General features: G+C 38.5%; 1 protein-coding gene across 1 annotated transcript in view; it reads left to right on the top strand.

The window, feature by feature from the left end:
* The window catches only part of PARD3B (par-3 family cell polarity regulator beta), a gene marked incomplete at both ends in the record, with an annotated part of 137,553 nt that overhangs the window by 15,028 nt on the left and 104,672 nt on the right, over positions 1 to 17,853 (top strand). The window contains 3 exons of the mRNA XM_009080893.1: positions 3,176 to 3,534; positions 5,182 to 5,321; positions 6,072 to 6,200. Coding sequence (XP_009079141.1) covers positions 3,176 to 3,534; positions 5,182 to 5,321; positions 6,072 to 6,200 — 628 coding nt within the window. The remainder of the gene's footprint in view (positions 1 to 3,175; positions 3,535 to 5,181; positions 5,322 to 6,071; positions 6,201 to 17,853) is intronic.

The raw sequence follows: 17,853 nt of genomic DNA, 5'->3' as shown, positions 1-17,853 counted from the left end.
TCCAGTTCTCTGTCAGGCTTTCTTTCAAAGGAGAAATGCAGGGCACTTTGCTTTCACCATGCTTCTGTAAAGTTTTGGGAGTTGAGATATTTACAATGACAGTTGGCTTAGAGAGACCAGACTTAAAGGTGATTCAGGGCAGAGCCTAATTTAATTGGTCACGTCCTTTTATGTTACAAAACCAAGCAGTATGGTTCCAGTGACATTGGACCTGAGGAGAAAAACTGTGAGTAGTGAGGACTCAACATCAGTCTGGGGACTGGGGGGAGCATTTTGCATGAGCTCTAGCCTATTTCCAAGTCCTCTTATATAGTTCTGCTGAATTGTCTTCCAGAATAGCCTTCTGTATCATCTCTCTTCCCTGGCTCTGGAGAAAAGCTAAAGAAAGCTGCTTTACAGGTTGAAACTACTAGCAGTGAATATGCCTTTTAGTTTTCATCTGGCATGACATAACTGTGCTACTCTGATAGAAGTCCAAGTTACAGAAATGCAGTAATTGTAAAAGATGTGCCAAAGTGTTGTCCTAATGACTATTGACCCAGAAATAGTAATCAGATTCTCCTTTGAGAGGAAAATCTCATGGCTAATATCAAATTGACATTTCTTCATAACCCTTGTGAAAGCTGTTTTAACACTTAACAGAGACTGTTACATGCTCTCTTTCTGTTTTCAGCAGAGACTTTCTAGTATTGCTCCTGATGATTGTTGCTTCTGTAGCTGTAACAGCAGCAGCCTACTTTCTGTATTCCCATGTTTATAATAGTTATGGATTGGGACTATTGGTCTGCTCTTTCATTTGCTGTTAATCTATTCAATTCCATTCTGTTGTGTTGCAGAGTTTCTAGCACCTCTTTTAACTGACTCCCTTATTTCTTTTAAGTATGCATTTGGGGTCTCAATAAATGCAAATTTCTCCATTCATTATATTTTCTCTTTGAAGTGCAGCCAGTTATTTTGCCCCTGGAGACTGCATTTAGGCTTTCCCATAGGATACATTGAGTTATTTCCACTATTTTTTGTTTGAAGGAGATCTTATATTTTCTTTTGCATATATTTTAAATATTAGTCTTTTGAAATTGAGTTATTTAATTACCTTGTAACATATGATGGAGTGGCTACTTACAAGGATGAAGATGGGGTGTGAAAGAAACCCAATTAAGACTTTACATCCTTAGGCTGGAAGCATGCCGTGGTTTCTATGATCAGGGTAAGGTCTGTCCTTGAAAACCTTCAGAGGCTATAGGTGAACAGATAACCTATAACCTCTGCGAACACACTGAGGGACAGCCTGTTACGGTTCTGAAACCTAACCCTTGAGGGTAATGCTGAAAGAATACCTTCCTACATCACTCTCCTCTCTACCTCTCTTTTCTAAGTTTGAGGTTTCTCTCTGGCAATGTCTCCTGTCAGTTGCTATAATTATTCTGACTCTTGATGCTCATTCACTCAGCGTGGCCAAGATGGTTCATTCCCACAGCAGTATCTATTGGGGCTGGCCCCTGACTTCAGTGTCTTCATGCTACAGAAAACCCTCCTGTAACAGCCCCTCTTTTCCACTACCTACAGCTGCAAGGTGGAGGTACTGTATGGCTCTGTTGATCTGGGAAAATAGTAGGTGTCTTTTCAAGATGTTAACATTTGCAGTGGATTCCTTTCTGTATGAATGTAAAGAAATGTTTTTTTCAGAAGTACTTTGAGCATTGACTCCTGTTACATAATTGGGTGTAAATCCAGAGCCAAGACTTGAGTGAAATGCTGACTCCGACTGACAACACACTATGGAAATGTAGGAGAAAAGTAAAATGTTCTTAGAAGGACCACATGACTTATTTAAAATTAATGTAGCCATTCCTTCCTCTCTTGACCTATTACTGCTAAGCAGAAGTTCTTGATTTTTCATCCTCAAAATGTGTTTCAGCTACTTCTGTTTGTACTTGAGTTTTCTTCTACAGTATGGAAGAACATCAGTCTACTTTAATAGAAGGTATGAGAGGAAAGTGTAGAAAGAAAGAAGCCTCCTTTGTTCCTTCAGAATCCAAGGTTCATAACATGGACTGATTTACTGAATCAGTGGGTTATTCAAAATCCAGGGAAGGCTTTATAACTGTTCATTTGGTGATCTTGTCTTAATTGCCTTACAGTGCATGGGAACCTGAACACTGTATTGCTACCATGTTAGGATCATAGAATGGCTTGAGTTGGAAGGGATCTTAAAGAGCATGTAGTTGTAACCCTCTACCATGGGCAGGGATGCCACAGATCAGGTTGGTCAGAGCACCGCCTAACCTGGCTTTGAACTCTTTGGGGGATGCAGAAGCCATAGCTTATTTGGGAAACCTGTTCCAGTGCCTCACCACCCTCAAAGTAAATAATTTCTTCATAACATCTAATGTAAATCTCTCTCTTTAAGTTCCCCCTTGTCTTATCACTGTCAAGGCGAGTAGTTTTATTAAATGCTCTAACACGGTTTCTGTGTTGCAGTTAGCACATCTGTAAAGATATTGATTATGTGAAGCTCACATATCCCCTTTGCAAGAGGTTAGTGCTTGAAAGATGTAGTATCTTTCTATTTATTTTTCTAGTTATGTAGAAATGCACAAATAGTTACACCTTTTTGGTCACCTTGTTTATTTTCTGATGTCTGTATATCCCATACCATCATATTTTTTAATTGCTGTAGAATAAGCCAGCAGTTGTATTAGGAATTGTGAAGGAATCTGAGAGGCAGTTAGACTGGACTCTGAAAAAATGCAGAGTTGAGCTTGGAGCAGGTGTATTCAAAAGAACAATTGATCATAAGTGCTCAGTGTGCCTGTATGCCAGCAAGAAAATATGTAACTTAAGTCCTTTAAAATAAGTAGTAAGCTGTATCTTCAGCAGTCTTTTGATGAGCTTTTGCCATCAGAACTTCCTTACCTGATGCCTTGCATGAAGATTTGTGTTCATTAGTTTGTTCTGGCTGGTATGTTTTTGTAGCAGCTTAGGAATTCTGACAGGTATGCTGCTCCTACTTGAAATGTAGGGAAGTGCTGTAGGTTTAGAAATCTTATTTCATGCATACTTTTTAGAAAAGTGAAGGCAAGGTAAATTTTTGGTTCTTTCTCTATAAACAACTTCAAACTTTGCCCAAATTTTCCGGTTTGTTATGTGAAATTTCATACCTTTCTTTTAAAAGGGCTCGGGACATCTTCCTTCAGGCAATGAAATTTCAAAGTGTCACCTTCGAAGTTCTTCCTCCATATAATCGAGAACAGTATGAGAAGTCTGCTATGGCTTCTATTTGTTTTCTGGATAATGATAATGGAGTTCCAAAAACAAAGATTCCACCTCCTGTTCATCCAAAACCTGCTCTGAAAACAATTAATCATTCTGGAGCAAGCGGCTTGGAGACAGGTGCACAGGCAACACTGCAACGTGCTAAGAGCCCCAACCTCCCACGTCTGGGTAGAAAGTCATCTTCTCTCTCACTGTTTCCCCTTATGGGCTTTGGCAATAAAAGAAATGCAAAGAAAATAAAGATAGACCTGAAAAAAGGTAAGTCTTTGGAGATTATGATTCATACTGCATCATGTTCTCTATAGTGATACCTTAGCTTCTAATTTAGCAAGTGACATTAAAAGTACAAGCAAATTATTTGCTGTTTAGAAGATCCAAAACATCCAGAATGTAAAGGAATGTTACCAGCAATATTCTCAACAGTCAGGTTTCTCATAAATTTTGGATACGTGTTATTCAGATTTACTGATTTTTATGACATCTCTGTTCCTGATTGTGTGGAAGCCATTCCATGAGCAACATGCAATATTAAGAGATGCTTCAGCCTTGTCACAAGTACAAAATAAAAATACAGAATTGAACTGTTGCTGGTGGTGTCTGATTTTATTCATATCTGCTAATTGACCACAGCACTGTTGTGACATTCTTCTAAAGATATGTTTAAAAATATACTCTGCTCTTTCATGCTTTCCAAGAAGCTGACCACAAATTTACCTGTCTTTCCCTTGTTTTATTTTCTGCAAGCCTTGTTTTTTTCTATCATGTTAATTCAGCTGTCAGGAGGCTGAATTTTGTGTGTCTATCTGCTGCTCCATGCAGCTGTCTGTCTTTGCATGGAGTAACAGGTTTATGCACATGTAGTAAAATGTGCTTGAGCAGATCCGAATTAGCATTTATATTTTATGCTTAATTTTTGTCTCTGATTTGGCTGAGAGTTAAATTTGATCCTAGAAGTGTCCCTTTTAAAAACTGTCTGTAACTTTATTCTTGTAACACATAATGAATGTAATCAAGCTCTCATTTCTTAATTTTTGTTATTTCTTAACTTAAATCACTGGTTTTTATTTCTGAACTCTTCAGCTTTGTGTTAGCAAAACCTACTTCAGAATTGTTCCCATTTTAGATCTAACGCTTTTGATTTTGAAACATTAATTTATAATTTTAGAAATTATGGCAATGTGGTACTGATGTGATGATATCTTTGAAAACTATCACATGAGTAGTAATACCGCTCAATATAAAATTATTTTTTTATGGACTCTGCTATTCCTGGGGATTTTGTTGGCTTATAAGCAGTGCCTGCTAATACTGACTTTACTCCCAATTATTTGTTATAACATTTATATGTTAACACTTGAGGTTGTTTATTTCCAAGCAGCAAACAACTTCACTGATGGAAGCTTTGAAATAGCACTTTGTCCTTTCTTAACAGCGCATTGTCAGCAGTTTTTGCATTCAAATCATGTGAAATTTTCTCCATTTACCAAGTTTCACTAAAACCTGTTAAATTATAGTTATGCTCATAAAAAACCAGTTTTGATTGCTCTGATTCTATGAAAGGCTATTGACATTAATGTGAAGCCTAATATTAAAACAACCTAGAGAAAAGGTAAAGGTAAACACTTTAAAAAGAGGGTTCTTGCTTGTTTTATATTGCTGTGTGCTTACCAAAAGCAAATCTTTAGCTGTTGCGGGAGGATTTGGGTATGTGTTTTGACATTAATAAACTTCTTCTCTAGATCATGCGGAAAATTGGCTCATGTTTACAGCTTTTTGTTTGCTTTCTTGTTTTAAGAGCTAACCTAATGAGTGTGTGTGATATGTTGCTGGCATTGTTTACTTAGTTTAATGATCATCATTTGCTTATTGAAATTTACATTGGGAGTTCTTTATCTGACATTCTAGGTCCAGAAGGACTTGGTTTCACTGTGGTTACCAGAGACTCTTCAATACATGGTCCTGGTCCGATTTTTGTGAAGAACATTTTGCCAAAAGGTGCAGCAGTAAAAGATGGTCGTTTGCAGTCAGGAGACAGAATCCTGGAGGTTAGGAATAAACATTCATTGTATTTGCATTGCTGAATATTGATTGCTAGTTTTGTCATCAATCTTTTATTTCCTTATACATACTGTTGATGTATGAAACTACAGTTTTGCCCTTGGTTTAAAAAAAGTTGGTCTCATGGTTTCTATGCTGTTTGTCAGCAAGTATTTTACACTGTGATTTGGAAAAACTTCTCTTCACAAAGGTCCATGGGATGTTTGAATGAGAGGAGCCTGATAAGATCTTGGTTCTAAAAGCAGATAAATATATCAGTTTAGGAACAAAACCATGTCCAAAAATCTCCATTTTATATCGAGGTGCTTAAGTGCTCATTTTAAGGCAATTTTGCTCATATTGGTCTGTTCAAAATTTTCAACTATCTTCTGACTTAGTCTCATTATCTAATGGGTTATTTCTACTTGCTAACCTCAGAAAGCTCTTAAGGGAAACAGTTTTAATACTTAGGTCTTGTTTCTGCACTTTTCATCTTCAAAGTGCTTTACAAACTAATTAAGCCTCACAAACTCCCTGCAAGGTGGGTAAGTACTACAGAGCTGCTTTAAGAGATGGTGAAAATGAGGGGGAAAAAGGGTTAAGTGATTTGTGCCAGGCCAGAGGGGGAGACAGTGTGGGAGCTGTTGCTAATTCTTTGCTCTCTGTCACTGAATGACACCTGTGTTAGGTGAGGGGAAAATGCTAAAAGACAATCATGCTCACAGATGTGACATCCTCTGTTCTTTTGTGTCTGGTAGGTGAATGGATGGGACATCACTGGCAGGACCCAGGAAGAGCTTGTAGCTGTGCTGAGGAGCACAAAACAAGGGGAAACTGTCTGTCTGATAGTGGCTCGTCAGGAGGAGGCCTTTCTACCTCGAGAGCTGGTAAACTTGTTATTCTTTCCCGAAGAGTGGTATTGAAACAATTGCATGTTTTAAAACTAGCCCAAAAATAGAAAGGAACTGTTGTCAGCTGAGAAAGCCAGCTAAGGATTATCCGTATAAGGCTTGTCTTTGAGAAGTATTTTTACTTATATTTGATTTTGAGGGATATTTGATTATCTACTTTAGATGCAATTCCACACAATCTGATTTTTCATCCCTGAAAGTGACATCATAAGTGTAACTCACAGGGGAATACTGTAAATTAATAAGTGTGAGGTCAAGCATAACTGAAAATGAATTATTCTCTTTCAGAAAAGCAACGGACTTTAAATTTCTGGTTTAAAGTGCATGTAATAAGTTCTGCAGCTTATTAGTGACAAACTACTGAGGGTGGCTGTCCCCAGGAGATGTGTCTCCTAAGCTGGGTGCTCAGCTGTTGTAGTGATGAGGAGTAGAATTCCATTGCACTCCTCACAAATTTTGGAAGGAAGGTTTCCTTGGCTGCTAGTCTTTGACTCAATAGGCATGTCTGACTTTGTTTCATCTCAAGTGCTTAATTTTCATTTTTTAAAAAATTAACATTGGCATGAAACGGTGTTCTCTTTTCTCTCACATAGGCAAAAACTGCATCAGTGTAAAAGTGCTATCTAATACATACTTGTTTCCCCTCAAAGAAGGTCATCTCTTTGGTTGCCTCTTCCTTATCTTGATTGATGGCTATACTTGACCTTTCATTGAGAAGTTCTCAGGATAAGGGAAGGACAGCATTTCCTGCTTTTGTCTCATTTTATCTCCTTTAAAGAACACAAACCGCCTTCATCCTTTTCTTCAGATGCCACCTTCTTGCTTTTCCTTTGGCTTTAGGCTGTGGGCAGGATCTACTACAGAAATCCAGCATTATATTTCTTCACAAAACGTTGCTGACAGTTTTCCTCTTGTTTCGTTTTTACCAGCTGGACCTTGTTGAGGTCAGGGTTGACAATGGTAGGATAGGAAACTACAAGGGGGTTCCGCTTCTCTCATATGAGCCTTTTCTCTTGTGCCCGCTTTTCCCTGTAGTAGAGCAATTGTGAAGTGTCCTAGCAGAACAATTTTCTGCTTTGTTTTCCTTTTTTATTGTGTAATCTTTAAGGAGTATAATGGCAGAATATTTTCAGGCTTGTAATTGGGCATTTGTTGTCAGTGATTCCCAAAGCACCAAAGTTGGTCATTACATTGCTCTCCTTAGCAAGCCTTAAGTTATGGAGTCAGTGTCTGTGTGGATCAGAGGGAAATTTCTGAGTCTTAAAGTACTAAATTATCTATTCTATTTAGGGTTTCTTTTCTTCCACCAGCTCTTCTAAAAAAGAGCTTATTTTTGAAAAGGCTACCCATCAGCAGTTTTTTTTCTTGTGGGTTTTTAAAGTTATAAAACACATTACTTTGAAAATGTATGTTAAAAAAAAAGTATGTTTTCTTTTCTTTCCCCTGTTCCCCCAACATTATATCTTACTCTGTGTTGTCAGAATACAAATTATCTTAGAAATCACTGTTGCAGTGTATGGGTATAAAAGACTGGAAGAAATCTAAAAGTTATTTATAATTTTTACCTGCCACAATTGCCTGCTATTAAATTCTAGTCTCTACTGCAAGGATTAACTACCTTTCAAAAGGTGATTTACTTATGACTAGCATGATTGAAATCCAGAAAGTAGCCACATTTATCCTGCTGGCTTGACCTTCACTTAGATTGCTTTCTCTGCAGAACGATGTACAAGTGATGGCCCTCACTCTAACAGTGATGATATGTGAATTCTAATTTTGCTCTGTTTTTCTTGTTATCCCAATTAAGTACAACATAATGCCAATGTGAATTACTGAACTACATTAGATAATTTTATGGAACCAGCCCCTCTAAATTAAAAAGCCCTTCAGCAACATCTGGTAGCTCATGGCAAATGTGTGGGTTACCGTAACACTAAGCTACCAGATGTTGCTGCTAACATGATGCTTGTTAGAATTCATGAGGTGTCTGAGAATAGTCTCAGCAAAGATTAAAAAAAACCAAAATTGGTTTAGCTTTTTTTGTTTGGTTTTAGCTTTAGCCATGATATTACATTGGACTAATCCTCTGCTACCTCAAAAGTTACAGTACTGTTTTGATCAAAGAGGAGAAAAAAGCCAGCACTTTAAATGTTTGTTTTTGGAAGGAAAAGCTGTGGATAATCCAATGTTTTTCAAGGACAGCTATAACTGAATGCTCTGACTATGTAACTTGTATGCAGAATTTACCTAAATACTTGGGGATTTTGTTAATGCCTGGCAATAATAGGGTAATTGCTTTATATCAGACGTGTTCTTGCTTTGAGCAGTACTCTGGGGACTGTAATCTGAGATGTTCTCCTTAGATTCTTTGTTACCTGTTGAAAAGAAAAGGACAAGGACCACCTAGTAAATGTGCCCTCTCCTCACAGCTTCCTGTGGCTAAGATGCCCCTGGAAGTTGGAGCACTGGAGACCACGCACAAACCCACTTTTGAGTATGTTGCTTCACTAGGACAGGGTTTCTATGTGGATTTCTGGAGAGAATTTGCTAGCTGCCTGGGCATAAAGCGAGTAATGTGACAAAGTCACAGCGAGTGGCGTTTGGCTGCGTGGGGCTGTAATAATATAATTTGCCTTTACCTCATAATAAAACTGTGGTTTGGAGAAAGCTTAGTCTCACGAATATTTTCTCTTCAGCAAGATAGATGGGAGCAGAGTTTGAGGGGTTTGTTACTGTGATCTATGCGTATGAATTTCTAGCAAGCAGAAAAATACATTCAGAGTAGCCAACCTTTGCCATGGTGGCCAAGATGTCATATAGTGAGGATGAATCAGTGTTGCAAACAGGCATTATTAAATTATGGGCTACTGGGGCTTTGGTTACACTAGCCCATGCAACATCTGAGAGTTAACCAGTTACACTGTTTGCACATAATGGCAGAATAAAATTGCAAACCCAATCTTTGTAGGGTTGTTATGCCTTTAGAAGAAAAGAAAAGGAGGATGTAATGAGATTTATAATATTTATTTTTTTTAAGCAGATCTGTGAAGTAGAATTTGGACCAACCACTGACTGTCCTTATTATCCAGTTAGCCAAATGTTCCCAGTAATTCTTGGCAGCTGTTGACAATGCAGCAGCTGAGTAAGGAGCTGAATCCAAAACTCGGGGGAAGATCTTGATTCACTTAGAGTGGTCAGTGATTAGTGCCTCCTTTAAACTGTGTAACAGTTTGCTGAAGGATGGTGAATATTACGGGGAGAAACTGACTTAACTGAACAGGTTGAGATTTTCCAGCTCTTGTCAAAGTAAATGAAATGCACATCAGACTGTGGCTGTCATTCTGTTGTGCTTTGAAAATACAGTGTTTGGGTCACGTGTATTTGGTTGGGTTTTTTAATCATGTTTTCTCCATAGGGAAAATGTGTGATCTGAAGGTGCCATTTCTTTTAATAATGATATAAGAATAACTTACTTCCCTTTTCCTTCTTACCCCTGCATTGGTAAAACAAGGAAAGCTACTTGAATGAGATCAGTTCTAGTGTAACCCACTCTGTGCCATGATGCTTTGCAATTTTTGATTCTATATGATGCACATAAATAGAGACATGTGACTGTTTTGCAGTTGCCAGAATAGTATAGCACCAGAAATATGTTTCTGTAAGTTAGAGCACATACAGTGTAAGTTTTGCATATGCTTTATTTTTTTGTTTTAAAGATCATTTTGACTTACCAGTTGCAACTGTAATCACTATTGCTATGACTTCTGAGCATATTCACTGACCCCTGAAGAATGGAGAGTAAAAGGGAACAAACCAGCATTTTTACAACAAAAGCTGAATGAACGACGGTGTATTGAATGTAGCATTGGTCTTTAAGCCTGTTTTTTTTTTTGCACATGTACTAAACAGGATAGAAAGGAACAGGATGAGTGACAAATTCAATCAAGCATTTTTTTTTCTGCTTAGCATGTGATTAACTTTTATGTTTCAGTCTTCCCCTAGTTAATTCCTTCCACTACCTTGAACTTAAATGCCTGAAGGAAAACCAGTTGGCCCTTTTGTTTTTAATATTCAAAGCTTAATTTCTATTACTTCCTTTTAATTGTTGCATGCCTTTTTATGTGCAGGAAATAATAGGTGAAGTTACAGCCTAGACTTAACCATTTTTGCACCTGTTTTTGTATATCAAAACCGTGATTCTAGTGCTCAATTATCCAGAAATGTGCAAATAATTTCAGTCAGAAAATGATTCCAGCAAGTACCAATTCTCTGTTGTGTTCTCTCTATTCAAAGGGAGAAGAATTGGATAGGGAAAAAAAAGAAGTATAGACTGGATTTTAATAGCATACACAAGATTGAGTTTTGAATTGTTCTGCATAATGAAGAGAAGGGTATTGTGAATACACATGGCACCTTTCATAGTGAGTAACTTTATAAACTATGTAGATTTTTTAAAATCCTGGGTTTTTTCTTTCTGTGAACTTTTGAAGGAAAGTTTACTTTTGGGCCTGTAGTTTCTCTTTACCTACAATAGCTGAGAAACAAGTGTAGGTTGTGTCTACACAAATGCATATTTTTAAAGAGAAGACATTGTGCAGTGCAGCCTCTCAAAGGTTTTCAGTTTTCATTATGTATTTGAGAAGATTGTTACTAGTTCATATGGGTTAGAGTACTGGTAACTGTGCATTGAGGTTTATTGATGAGTTATTGTACTCCTTATTACAGTCTGTGAGATATCACTGTTTAGAAGGAATGTTACAGTCTTCCCTGTGAAAAGAAGGTGTGGCACAAAGTATCCCCTTTGCCCTGGGTTTTGATGGGACTCTCTCATTTATGAAAGGGGAAATAAGTTACTGGAGTAATTCATCATGTATCTTTAGAAAGTGTGTGTGTGTGGGGGATTTTATTTAAACCAGACCCAAGAATTCTGCAGTGGCAGAATGAACTCTTATATGCAATAAAGTGTCCATTTAGCTACCAGCACAGCCAATATGTGATTTTCCATGTGGTAGCAGTAGTCAGCCTTTTCAAGGCTGCAGAGACCTTATTGCACCTGGTCTACTTTGCTTTCTCTATCGAGCCCATCAAAGCGCTATGGTCCAGCAATGATTTGTCTTTGAGATCCCACTCTTCCTGTTTTCCAGCAAATATGAGGGACCCTAAAAGAATGGTCTGAAAGGTTTGGTCATAGCACTCATTGCCTGCAAGAACCTCTGATGGTGCTCTGCCTGTTGGTAAAGGAAAAGTTAGAGTGGAATTAAGTAAGGAGAGACAAACATAATATTACTTGTACCATGAGATACTGTATTTACTCTCAGATTACTGCACAAAGCTCCTAAGTTTAGGACCTCTACCTCAGAGCATTGGGAAAACTGTTTACTTGATAGCATCAGTCTCAGCTCTGAGTTTGCCCAAAATTGTAGGCAGCCCACTTTAATTTATGAAATCATAAGTATGTATACATCAGAATAAAGGCATGTAAATTCTGGTTCTTAACAGAAATTGTGTCCTCATACACTTTAGATGCATTTATCCAGGTCTACAGTATTTCTGTTTAATAAAATCAAAGTATTGGGGCAATTATTAAATCATGCTGGCAACTGTAGTGCCTTGCTATTTACAAGGGTCACCAGATTTATTCCATATACTGTAAGAACATTTCTAAAACTCTTTCTGCCTTAGTATCCATTCAAAGAATTTTCCTAGGCTGACGTAATGTAAAATGTGTGCATGTGGTGTTTGAAGTAGACATGAAAGACTTATATACTCCTTATTGCTTTGTTTACCAGCCCTTTAAAACAGTAACCAGTAAACTGAGTAAAGAGTTGGATTTGTACGTCACAATATTGCGACCTGTTTGCCTGGAAATTATGCAGTAGTAGCAGTCCTAAATTTACCCTGAAAATACGATGCAGTCCTCTTATCTTCATGTGTGATAAGATTTTAGAATCTAAGTGCCAAGGTATATTAACTGAATAAGGCTCCAACTCAGTAGAGTGCTTAACCACATGACAAGCTCCAGATGTGGGCTGAAAATGGGCATTTTCACAGTGAGGTTTGCCTTGATTGAGGACTGAACTAGTTAGTTTTTCTTCCTCCTTTTCCTACAGTTATATAACTTAAAAAGCTAAGTGAGACCGCATATTTAAAAGCTGAAGAGCAATGCACACCAAATTACAAATACGAAAGTTTTGCAAGGGCAAACCATTTCCTTGGGTAAAACTTGCTATGGGGTCTCGAATAGGCGTGTCAGGCAAACTGGATAATCTCCATTTCTGAGGAGTCCTGTGACATCAAATAGCAAACTCTGCAATGTACTTTATCTGGCTTGGATGAAGAGCTGAATCTAGTTTTGTCTGTTTTCGAAGCTGTAATTCCGGAGAGTCTGTGTCATTCAAACCAGACCAATTCTATCTAGTATGACACAAATTTGTAGTGTACTGTGTTAATATAAAAAGTATCCAGGTACAGTGTAATATATCTCCATGGGTTTGCTGTTGACTTGTTTGTCTTTAGCAGGGTGTGCCATTAGTGACCATTTAGCTTTTATTGCGGTATGGAATACAGATGATTTTAAAGAAGCCAGTATGAAAGAACCTGTCATCTTAAGATGAATATATGCAGCAATGACTTCAGTTATTTACTAGATTTTGACAAGATTACAATACTGTATTACCTGTGTTATTTTCAAGAGCATTACAGCATATCTATTGCAAAATACAGTGTACATTTTATAGTGAGTGAATGACTGAGCTGTCAGCATAGTATTTCTTAGTTGTGGCTAAGCACTTGGAAGAAACCTTGAGCATAGTGCAAATAAGGGGGTATCTTCTTTTCAAGCTTTTCTGCCAGTAATACTTATGCGGTGCCTCAATTGAAATTTTTTTTTTTCAGAAAGTAATTGCAGAAGCATGCAAATGTCTTATTTTCTTCATAAACCTTTGAAAATAACCCTCCTGGGTCTCTTGCCTTTTGGTCTCAGCTCTGAATGGCACCCCAGGGAGTTGGCATCTCTTATCAGAAATGAGCAGCCAGGCAAGGGGCAGCCAGCATATTGAGAGGCCATAATAGCCTGTTGGTCAAGGGCACCAGTCAGGTACTGAAAGGTCTCTTGTTGTGTTAAACAAATGCTATTTCCTTCCTGCCTTAAGTGAGAGCTAATTTTTTTTTATTTTGTAAGCTTCTCTTTTGGCAAAAGAACAATAGGGATAAATAAAGCAACCTTTCCAGTGAGAGATATGCATCAGATTATCATAAATCCACAAATTAGAAGTGCCATGGTCAATGAGAACAGACGTTTTAAGATAAAATAAAAGGACTAATTGAAAGTGGTGACCCATTGTTGACAGAGGATTGACACAATATCATGTAGATATAATTGTGGGCTAACTAGAAAGGGGAAGAATAAAAAGCACGGTACTTTTTTCAAAGGTTACAGTTCCGATTGTACTGGTGACTGTGCATTTTTGTATGGTTGTGAGAGTAAGAGAACGCTAAAAGTGTATTCTGTATGATCTTTAAAATACTGAGCATTTATTGGCAAGACCAGTAAAATTTTAGCTTGTTTTTAAGAATCATTTATTATAACCTTCTAATTAAGAAATTGGAGACCTTGAGGTATAGATGCACTTCTAAAAATTAAAATAATTGGCAGAAGATAAATTAATCAAATGTATCCTGAGATGCCTAGATAAAGGTTTTCAGTCTGCATTGCTGAATGTTATTTAGTACTATGTTATCAGGGCTTTCGAGTCTCAAATCTAGCAAACTCTATATCCTCTCACCTTCATATAAACTCTTCTGTACTTTTCTGCCCGGCTGATGGTGATTCAGTAAATGTCAGAATTGACAGGTATATGGGTAGGTTAAAACATTCCTGTCCGAATTTTCCTTGTGAGAGATAGTACCTGTTTGGTTGTTTGCTCCATTTTGTTTAATGGCTGAGCCTGGACAGCAGGTGGAGATTCCCTCTTAGACAACTTCTGACTGCTGCCTTCTGGTTCAGGAGAAAGAGAGGAAGAAGATTGTTGTCTTCCCCAAGCAACTGAGAGAGCTTGGGGTCTATCTAGAATGTTTGATGGTGCACCCAGGAGGGAGCTTTGAGCAGAAACTGAGGCTGGCAGACTCATATAAATATTAGAGAAGAAACACCACCAGGCTGTAGAGAGAACTGGGAACAAAGATGTGCGTATCTAGAGGGGACTGTTCAGGGGTTGTTGCAGATGTGGAAGCCATTGAAAGCTGACAGGCTAAGATTTAGCTAAGCTGAAGGGAGGACCTGCCTAACAAGGACAAAGTGAGCAATGGAGGCTGATATTTCATGTGTTGGATGGGGTTTTTTTGTTTGTGGGATGTTTCTTTTGTTTGATTTTGTTTGGTTTTGTTTTGAACTTTAGCCTTAACCTGTTTCTCTGTTGAGTAAGTTTTGTTAGTACTTAAGAGTATTTCTGTCTTCAATGTACCTATCTTAAAGGAAAGAAGTGAGCGAAAAATTGGGCAAAGCAGGCAAGAGACCTGCATGGATGAATAAAGAACTCCTGTCATTACTCATACATAAGCAGGAAATACACAGGAAATGGAAGCAGGGTCAGGTCACTTGGAATGAATATAGAGAGATTGTCAGAGTAAGTAGAAATGAGACAAGGAAGGTCATCAATAACAAAAGGAAAATCAAGGATAATGTGGGCCCTAATAGAGGGGGGACCCTGGTAACAGGACACAGAGAAGATAGAGTTACTGAATGCCTTCTTTGCATTGGCCTTCGCTGACAAGGCCATCCCTGAGGAATCTCTGACCCAGGAGACCAGGGTAGAGGAATGTTGGAAGGAAGACTTTCCCTTGGTCAAGGAGGAATTGGGTTAGAGAGTACCTTGGCAAACATGACATCCACAAGTCCATGGGCCCCTAACAGATGCATCCACAAGTGCTGAGAGAGCTGGTGAGGCCTCTCACGATCATCTTTGAAAGGTTGTGGCCATCAGGGGAGGTACCCGAGGGCTGGAAGAAAGAAAATGTCACCCCAGTCATCAAAAAAGGCAAGAAGGTGGACTCACGGAACTCTGTCCACATGGATAACTAGAAGGTGATCAGGAGTAGTCAGCTTGATCAGCCTTATTGCCTTTTGCAATGAAACAATTACCTGGTTGGAGGGATATTGTCAACATCAATGTCAGCAAGGCCTGCAACACTGTCTCACAGCATGCTCATAGGCAGACTTGGGAACTGTGGACTGGAAGAGTCTACAATGAGGTGAATTGGTGGCAGATCCCAAAGGGTCATATTCAGTGGCACAGAGTCTAGTTGGAGGCCTGTCACTAGTGATGTCCCCCAAGGTTCGATACTGGACCCAGTATTAATTAACTTATTCATCAGTGACTTGGATGAAGGGGTAGATGGCTCCTCAGCAAGTCTGTGGATGATACAGACCTGTGAAGAGTGTCTGATACCCCAGAGGTCTGTGTTGCCCTTCACAGGGACCTCAGCAAGTTGGAGAGATAGACAGAGAAAAACCATCTGAAATTCAGCAAAGGCAAATGCATGGTCCTGCACCTGAGGAGGAATAACCCCAGGCACCAGCACAGGCTGGGGGCCAACCTGATGGAAAGCAGCTCTGTGGAGAGGGACCTGGAGGTCCTGGTGGACAGCAGGCTGTCCATGAGCCAGTGGTGTGCCCTTGTGGACAAGGCCAGTGGAATCCTAGGGGGCATTAGAAACAGTATTACCAGCAGGTTGAGGAAGGTGATCTTGCCCCTCTACTTAGCCCTTGTGAGACCTCATCTGGAGCACTGTGTCCAGTTCTGGGCTCCTCAGTACAAGAGGGACATGGAGCTTCTGGAGTGGGTCCAGCAGAGGGCTATGAAGATGATTAAGGAACTGGAGTGTCTCTTATATGAGGAGAGGCTGAGGGAGCTTGAGGTTGTAGAGTCTCCCTCACTGGAGATATTCAAGACCCATCTGGATGCAATCCTGTGCCATGTGCTCTAGGATGACCCTGCTTGAGCAGGGAGGTTGGACAATATAACCCACTGTGATCCCTTCCAGTTTTACCCACTCTGTGATTCTGTGAAAAGTACAGACCAGGCCATCTCGAAGCTTTAGCCATCTTGAGGACACATCGCTTGGCAATCTGGACTTGGATTTATGTGAAGATTTCTTGTTTATCATACTACCAATGAGTGAGTTGCTTATATCTGCAGGAGGGAATAACTTCAGTGATATACTAGCATTTAATTCTGAACTGCTGAGGTATGATACATTTGTTATGAAAAATACATGATGTGGTGGTTGACTGAGTAATTTATAACATTAAACTGTAAGTTTTTCCCAGGCTAGAAACATATTTGTGTTGCGGCTCGTTTCATTCTTTCCTTGTTTGAGTGAATTCAGATTCTAGGATGATCTTGAGGGAAGAATTCAAGGTTTAGTGCATTGGAGATGATTTCCTTTACCAGAACATAATTCAGCTGATGGTGGTTGCTAAGTACTGATGTCTTGGGATAACGTTTTAGCAAAGTCAGGGAAATAGAATCAGTGTGAATCCAGCTCTGTGAGTCACTTTTAATATTGTGTGAGCAGCATTTAATATTCATACCTGCATATTCTAGGAACAGGGGCCATCATTCATTAAATTAGTTGCCCAAATGAAGCAGTTAATTGATGAGCTGTTAACTTAAGGGTGGCTGGAGCTCTTTCTGATCATCAGTGAAAAGGCATTCCTTGGGAAGTACACTATCATCAGGATAATAATTTGAAACCATTTAGCAAGTACAGGATTATTTCAAGCTTCTAGATTTTCTTCATCCCTTTTTTTCTCCTCTGCCCTTTCTCCTTTCTGCTGCTTCTCATATCCTCCCACTAATAAGTTGTTAATCTTTTGTTTGCACCAAATAGCCTTGATGTTGTAGACTGACTACAGGTACTTGCTATCAGATGCCATACTATGAGTAGCAAGTGAAAATTTTAAGGGAGTAAGGACAGAGTTTTCTCTGCCTTATAATGAATTTATCACTGCCTTGTAGATGTCCATCTCCTTTCGTCTTACCCATCCCTTGTGAAGTCATTGAATTGTCATTCAGCCTCCATCATGGGTAACAAATTTTTGATAGTACTAGTAAATAAAGTTCAAAATTATTTTTAAATCAGCTTTTCCTGGATCTTAGAATAAGGCTGAATATAAATAATGAAAAGGAGAGATTTTTAGCATAGTTGGACAATGTTTAACAATAAACTTGTGAAGGACTTTAAAAAAGATTAGATTTATCCAGTAATAGGTAAAAGCAGCTTAAATTAAATTTTGTAAAGTTTTTATATGATGAAATTATCTGTTTCCCAGAGCATTATAGCAATGAAAATGGTAGACATATGTTACAGATTCCAAATTAGGTACTAAGGAAAACATAGGAAATGAAATACTTGTTTAACAATAAACTTGTGAAGGACTTTAAAAAAGATTAGATTTATCCAGTAATAGGTAAAAGCAGCTTAAATTAAATTTTGTAAAGTTTTTATATGATGAAATTATCTGTTTCCCAGAGCATTATAGCAATGAAAATGGTAGACATATGTTACAGATTCCAAATTAGGTACTAAGGAAAACATAGGAAATGAAATACTGGCAAAGCTGTATATA

Source organism: Acanthisitta chloris, unplaced genomic scaffold (genome assembly GCF_000695815.1).
Source record: "Acanthisitta chloris isolate BGI_N310 unplaced genomic scaffold, ASM69581v1 scaffold27848, whole genome shotgun sequence".
NCBI lineage: Eukaryota > Metazoa > Chordata > Aves > Passeriformes > Acanthisittidae > Acanthisitta > Acanthisitta chloris.
Note: the sequence above shows the minus strand (reverse complement) of the source record. Positions and strands in the feature narration are given on the sequence as shown.